Source organism: Lindgomyces ingoldianus (assembly GCF_010093535.1).
Source record: "Lindgomyces ingoldianus strain ATCC 200398 unplaced genomic scaffold BDR25scaffold_19, whole genome shotgun sequence".
NCBI lineage: Eukaryota > Fungi > Ascomycota > Dothideomycetes > Pleosporales > Lindgomycetaceae > Lindgomyces > Lindgomyces ingoldianus.
In genome coordinates, this window is record NW_022985180.1 from 134,899 (window position 1) to 141,945 (window position 7,047).

Here is a 7,047-nt window from a genome sequence, read left to right on the forward strand (position 1 = left end):
GATTATATTTCCGTTGTCGCGAACATATCCTTGAGAGTGGCGTCTTCACACACGTTCGGGTTTGATTGGCGGACAATGATCCACCGCTAACCCTAAAAGACCTAGTCCTCCACGCGCAAGTCGACGTCATCCGGACGTTCTAACTGCGCAACACCAACGTCGTATACAACTGAAGGACTATATCCATGTCCTTTCTTGCTAATCCGATGATCTCTTAATGCCGCTCTAGCAGCCGTCAATATGCCATCCCTAGTCCGAAAATTACTAATATTCGCAGCTGTTGACGGCCTTATACTCCAGCCTGCCCCACCACGCAATCATCCCCCAGCAACGCAGCAGGCTATCAAAATCGACTACAAGGGCAATGTGGGACCGCTACTCAAAGATAGACGTGAGGAGAACACGGCTCCGTCCTCGCTGGACAGCCACGGCATCGTAGGTACTGTTACCCTCTCCCGAGTTAGCCTTCTATTTTTCGCATAATGTCTAGCTAGGCTAATGCAATTTCTCAGGCCTTTTGAAAATAGCTACCTCCTACTTCCTGATTTCCATATGCGGGCGCGAGCAAGTCGCGCAAATACGGGGCAAGCCTGTCTACAAGATCACCAGTGTCGCCCTGATTCCGCTGTCCTCCCAAGCAGACGCCGACCAGGCTATTGTCGCTGCGAAAGAGCACATAAAAAGGCATAACAAGGCCGCAGTGGCTGGCACAGAAGAGTCAGAAAGTGAGAGCGATGATGATGCTGCTAGTGTCACGGATTCACTCGAAGAGGAAACGGATGCGGCTGCTCCGCAAGAAGTCGAGGATCACGTGACTGGGCAAAGAGGGTCAGCGGAGAGAAGGACGAGTGTTGCCGAGGATGTAATGCAAAAGCGGGGGATGTATGGGCGCTTTGCCGACCGGTGGTTCTCCAGGAAAGGGTGGAGTGCTGATAGTAGGCGACTGCAAGGAATGAGCTCAGAGGAAGACCTCACAAGGAAGAATGTTCCGAAATACGTAGAATCAACCCTACGGCAAGAGGAAGAGAATCCCAAAAGCCCCGCGAATCCCAAGGTGCTTTCTGTCGCGGGTTCAGGTATTCACGAAGCTGTGGGTCCTGAAGAGATACCCAAGGCACTAGAGGGGCCGAAGGATTCGGCCACAGTTGCGCTCTTACCAAAGATATTGCGTACTACTAGGATGTACTTTGCTTCTGGGAGTTTCTTCTTCTCGTATGACTATGACTTGTCTCGGGGCATAGCACATCAACAACCAAATTCCACCTTGCCGCTTTTCAAACAATTCGATCCTTTGGTTAGTCTAATTCGTACCTGGCCAATTATGTGCCAAAGTCTGACCTTAAATCTAGTACTTTTGGAACCAGCACATCATGGCGCCATTTATAAATGCCGGTCAGCATAGTTTTGTACTCCCGCTAATCCAAGGCTTCGTCGGTCAACGAGCTTTCAGTATCAAACTTGTCGATTCGCAAACCAATAGTGTGGTAATAGATCCTCACTCTGGGTCCGAAGATATCCCGCTTCAAGCGTGGTCAACAACTAACGCGGCAACCGAATCTGACTCCAGCTCAGACACAAACACCGATACCCCTCCCCCCGAAATATCAAACGGAAAGGATTTCGTCCTCACACTCGTATCACGAAGATCCATCAAAAGAGCCGGTCTCCGCTATCTCCGCCGTGGCGTGGACGACGAAGGTAATGCTGCGAACAGTGTGGAAACCGAACAGATCCTGTCGTCACCAACATGGGACTCAAGTCAGGATAAAATATTCTCCTTTACTCAATATCGCGGATCCATTCCTCTCTTCTTCTCGCAATCCCCATACAGCTTGAAGCCGCAAGTCATGTTCTGGGGCTCACCTGAGACTAATGCTAAGGCATTCAAACGACACATCTCCGACCTAGCATCCAGATACGGATCCTTGTATTGCGCATCACTCGTCGATAAGCACGGGACAGAGGCCAGGATTGGAGGCGCCTTTACGAAGCAAGCAGAAGCGCTAAACTCGAATGGAGGAATTGACGGCCAAGGCAAGGAGCTAGGATTCGAATGGTTCGACTTCCATTACGAGTGCCGGGGGATGCGGTTCGAGAATGTTTCGCGGCTCATGAATACCCTCGCCCCATTCCTCAAATCATCCCACTGGACCGAAATTTCCAACGACCGCATCACCCACGAACAATCCGGAGTTCTCAGAACCAACTGCATGGACTGCCTTGACCGGACAAACGTCGTTCAATCTGCGTGCGCGCGGACCGCTCTGGAAGCACAACTGTCCGCCGGCAGCTTCAGTATTGATCTTCAACACGACCCGTCCACAAGCTGGTTTAACACGCTGTGGGCCGACAACGGTGACGCGATATCGCGGCAATACGCAGGCACGGCCGCACTTAAAGGCGACTATACCCGCACCCGCAAACGCCAGATCACAGGCGCTTTGACAGATTTCGGGCTCACGCTGAGCAGATATTACAATAATATCGTTAACGACTATTTCGCACAAGCTGTGATTGATTACCTTCTTGGCCGCGCCATGGACTCAATTTTTGCGGAGTTTGAAGCCGATATGAAGAGCTCGGATTACTTCATTGATTTGCGGAAGGTTAGGCAGGCGGCCATTGAGCGCTGTGAGGGTATTGTTATTGAAGATAAAGAGGAAGATCTTGTTGCCGGGTGGACACTCTCCGTACCCAATTCCGCAAATGCACTGAAGACGGCGACGTTTGAAGAGGCGGTTTTGTTGCTGACGGAACGGGCGATGTATTTTTGTCGTCTAGATTGGGGGACGGAGAAAGTAAGAGAGTTTGAAAGGATAGCACTTGACCATGTTGAGGGCATTGTACGCGGAGTCTACATCACAAGTACTCTAGCCCAGAGACACATGGATGCCGAAAAGAACGTCGGATTTATAATCCGCTATCGAACCGAAGTCGGCAACGAGCTTGTGCGACGGAATACGCGGAGTCTTGACTCGGGAACTTGGTATCAACCAGATCAGAAGAGCGAGAAGAAGCCGGAAGATACGGGGAGGTTCCTTGCTTTCAAGGCTCTGCCACCACGCACTACAGCAACCACCACTGGCGATACTGCCGAAGAACCGGAGAATGAAATCGAGGTGGTGAATGGCATTTGCGAGGAGATTACTCGAATAACGAATAAGGCGCGGAATCGGGCATCAGTCAAGTGGAATATTGAAGAGTGGGATCAGGATCAGGCGGATGAGAATCAGCAGAGGGGTGTGTATGAGCACGAGCAGAGGGATCTAGTGGTGGAAGAGAAGGATATTATTTCTCTAGCCGACGCGAAGAAGAGTACGGGGTATTTTGAGCAGTTGGGGTATTCGCTCAAGAAGTTGGTGTGGGCGTAGCAAACAGAGGGAGGGCGCGGCACCTGTATTCATTTTGATACCATGGCTAGCCAGGCAAAGACTACGTGCTGCTTATGAAGAGTCCTTTCCAGCGGAAATTCAGTATTGTTAGACACAACCCTGCGATTTCCTGACATGATATTCTCCCTAATGATACCAACAACCTATATCTAGTGCTTATATAGAGATTCCAAGGCGATAGATAACAAACCCATCGTTACCACATACTTGATAGATAATACCTTATCAGAGTGTGACCTTCTATGAAGAGAGTATATATATAGCTAGGCGCGACGACCGTATTCTTGTCCTTTTGACCGAATTTAAAATTACGGCGTGTTTAATTTCTGGCCTTGGCGGATTAGAGAGTGGTAAGGGAGCGGGTCAACTAGGGTGGTAGGGTGGTAGGGTGGTATGTACAGAATGGGAGATTGTAGGTGTCTGAGTTGGTGGCGGATGGGTCTGCCATGGTAATGAAGTGTCGCTTCATGCACTCCCTTATGTGCTTTCATTCGCTCACTTAAGTCACCCACTTCCTCGGGGATTCAATGCCAAACTCTTAATATAGAAATGAGCGCATAACGAAGTAATTCCTTGATTAGAAAAACACGACCCCCGAAAGTCATAACTATATACAAGAAACCGGAAGCAACAAAACTCGGTCGTACTCGAAGACTTTTAGGACTCCAATACATGCACGCATGCATACCCAGCCTTCAATGCATTCATCCCATCCATACTTTCCTGCATACATGCTCCAATTGCTTTTTGGTGTTGAGTGTTTTTTTTTATTTGTTGAAAACTCCAGGCAGCAACGGACTATAAAGCTTTTCTTTTTTTCTTTTTTCTTTTTCCGTCAGTTTTTTGTCTGTTCTCATAAGTCCAGTCAAACTACGGTTTTTAGGGTAGCTAGTCCTCACAACGTCTGTCTCAGTCTTCACTCCAAACCTGAGAATAAGAAGTATAGTCGCAACGGTAATGACAGAATGAGATAGAAATAGGCTTCTTTCAGGGGAGCGAGGGAGAGAGGAATCAATGCATCCCATTTCCATTCACACTCGCCTCCAACCTCTGCACAAGCGGACTCCCACCACTCGAAGGAGTGTTCGCGTACGCCTGCCTCGTAGGCGAAGAATCCGGACTCGGGATATCCATTGTATTCGAGCGTTTGGGGCGGAAGGGGATAGGTGTTGAAGGTCTTGAAGACAGAAACTATATCGCTCACTATTAGCACAACCCAATACAACAACCCCAATCAACACCACAGTAGGCATTCATTTGAGGGCTGGATGGGAGGATCAATTGGGATATCTCACCGAACTCGCGGCACTCAACAGCGCAATCAAACTCGCCTGCACCACATCTTGATGAATCCCGACTCCCCACACCTTCTGCCTACTTCCCGTCGCCGTACACTCAATATAAGTAGCCGCCTTCACCTCCTTGCTGCTGCCAATAGCATGTTCCTTATAATCCGCGACATCGAGATCAATCCCCAGCGTACGTAACGCATTCGCTAGACTCGAAATCGCGCCGTTGCCTACTCCGCGAATCTTGTGTTCAAGTCCGTCGATCTCGATCACGCCGGAAAAGAGGCGTTTGAGGTTGCGGTTGGATTGCGTCTTACCCACAGACGGTGGAGCCGGGGAGGTCGAGCGGTCAGTCGTGATGTCATAGTCGACTAAGCTGAAGCGGGGGTTGCGCTTTAGGTGATATGCATCCTCGAATAGTTTAGTGATTTCCGTGGGCTTGAGTTCGCGGCCCAACATGTCTGTCTCGCGTTGCACGATCTTGGAGAAGGCGACTTGCAGGCCACGCGGCAGGTCGAGTTCGAGCTGGCGCTGGATAATCCATGCCACGCCGCCTTTCCCAGACTGCGAGTTCACGCGGATGATGGCTTCGTACGTGCGCCCGATATCTTGCGGATCGAGCGGGAGGTACGGGACTTGCCAAGGGGATTCGGCGGTTGCACCGGCGGCTTTGCGCGCCTGGAAGCCCTTTTTGATGGCGTCTTGGTGGGAGCCGCTGAAGGCGCAGACGACGAGTTGGCCGCCGTAGGGGGCGCGGGGGTGGACGGGGATCTTGTTGCTGGATTCCACAATGTCGATTATGGACGTGATGTCGGAGAAGTCGATGCCGGGGTGGATGCCCTGGGTGTAGAGATTCAGGGCCAGGGTCACGAGGTCGACGTTTCCAGTTCTCTCGCCATTACCGAATAACGTGCCTTCGACGCGATCGGCGCCGGCCATCTGCGCGAGTTCGGCAGCGGCAACGGCACAGCCTCTGTCGTTATGTGGATGCAACGACACGCAGACCTTGTCCCTCTCCGAGATATTTCGGCTGAAATACTCGATTTGGTCCGCGTACACGTTCGGCGTTGCCATCTCCACCGTGGCGGGGAGATTGAAGATGATCTTGTTCTCGACCGACGGGCCCCACGCCTCCTTCACCGCCTCACACACCTCGAGCGCAAAATCGGGGTCGGTATCTGAGAAGGTCTCGGGGGAGAATTCGTACGCCCATTCTGTGGCGGCCTGGCTCGGGTCGTCCTTTGTGATGCTCCTGGCATAGCGGGTGCACTCGACGGCCAGCGCCTTGCTCTCCGCATTATTCATATTGAAGACAATCTGCTGGAAGCACGGGCTGGTGGCAAGATAGAGATGCAGGAGTGCCTTCTTCGCACCTTTCAAGCTGTCCACCGTGCGGCGTATCAGCTCTTTCCTGCACGGCGACAGGACCTGCAGCCAGACGTCATCGGGGACGGCGCCGGGGGTCTGGACGAGGCGCTGGGTGAAGTCGAAATCCGTCTGCGAGGCCGAGGGGAAGGAGACTTCGATTTCCTTGTAGCCGAGCTTGACGAGCATTGCGAAGTATCGCCATTTCTGGTCGCCATCCTACACAATCGTCCGATTAGCATTGCTCACGCTGGTGGTGTGTGTGTGTGTGGGAGAGTGGGAGAGTGGGAGTAGGAATGTGGGAGTAGGAGTGTGGGAGTAGGAGTGTGGGTATAGGAGTGTGGGTGTGGGTATAGGAGTGTGGGTGTGGGTGTGTGTGTGCATGCGCGAGCGAGTACGCGAGACACGGAATTGGGGAGTACCATAGGGTCCACCAGACTCTGATTCCCATCACGCAAGTCCGTACTCAACCACCTTGGCGGCTTGTCAATTGTGTTGCTAGGCCATTGTCGATCCGGCAGATGCAGGGGCTGGAACTTTTTGTATTTCTTCCAGGGCTCTTTTAACATGGGCATATTTTCTTTTCGTCGCCGTGGGTGTAGGTGAGGAATGGGTGCGAAGTCAGCGAATGTATGTATTGTGCGAGTGTGGCTGGCTTTCTTGAGTCACAAAACTTCTGCGCGGGTGGTGGTGCGGCCAGGCAGACTGAGAGAAAACGGCTTTATGACCGTATGACGGCACAGCGGGGTGCACGTGCCGAACATGCGGGGCAGACTCTGCCAGACACATCCTGTGTAGTCCGGTTTCTGCAGGCCCTGGCGAGCCAACGCGGATATTCCAGGAACGAGAGAGCGGCGAGAGAGAGTGAAGTCGTACGGATCTGTATATACCCCGAGATTGCCTCTGCACCAACACCTCGTATTCTGCGCTCTGTCCAATTCATTTACTCGGAGCTTCGCAGTCCTCTCTACATCGCATCTCCCACACCCTCCCCTTCCCCC

The 7,047-nt window shown here is 52.0% G+C and overlaps 2 protein-coding genes across 2 annotated transcripts; one reads left to right on the top strand and one right to left on the bottom strand.

Moving 5' to 3' along the window:
- The first annotated feature begins 175 nt into the window (after positions 1 to 175).
- On the top strand, positions 176 to 3,461 carry BDR25DRAFT_304189 (uncharacterized protein). The gene is made up of 3 exons (XM_033690156.1): positions 176 to 439; positions 513 to 1,294; positions 1,350 to 3,461. Exons 1-3 carry the CDS (start codon positions 241 to 243, stop codon positions 3,369 to 3,371), a joined length of 3,003 nt encoding a protein of 1,000 aa, XP_033546568.1. The 5' UTR covers positions 176 to 240; the 3' UTR covers positions 3,372 to 3,461.
- A 469-nt stretch (positions 3,462 to 3,930) lies between these two features.
- Positions 3,931 to 6,736, bottom strand: BDR25DRAFT_304190 (2-isopropylmalate synthase). The gene is made up of 3 exons (XM_033690157.1): positions 6,469 to 6,736; positions 4,688 to 6,265; positions 3,931 to 4,583 (listed from the first exon to the last, which is right to left on the bottom strand). Exons 1-3 carry the CDS (start codon positions 6,619 to 6,621, stop codon positions 4,404 to 4,406), a joined length of 1,911 nt encoding a protein of 636 aa, XP_033546569.1. The 5' UTR covers positions 6,622 to 6,736; the 3' UTR covers positions 3,931 to 4,403.
- Between the last annotated feature and the right edge of the window lie 311 nt (positions 6,737 to 7,047).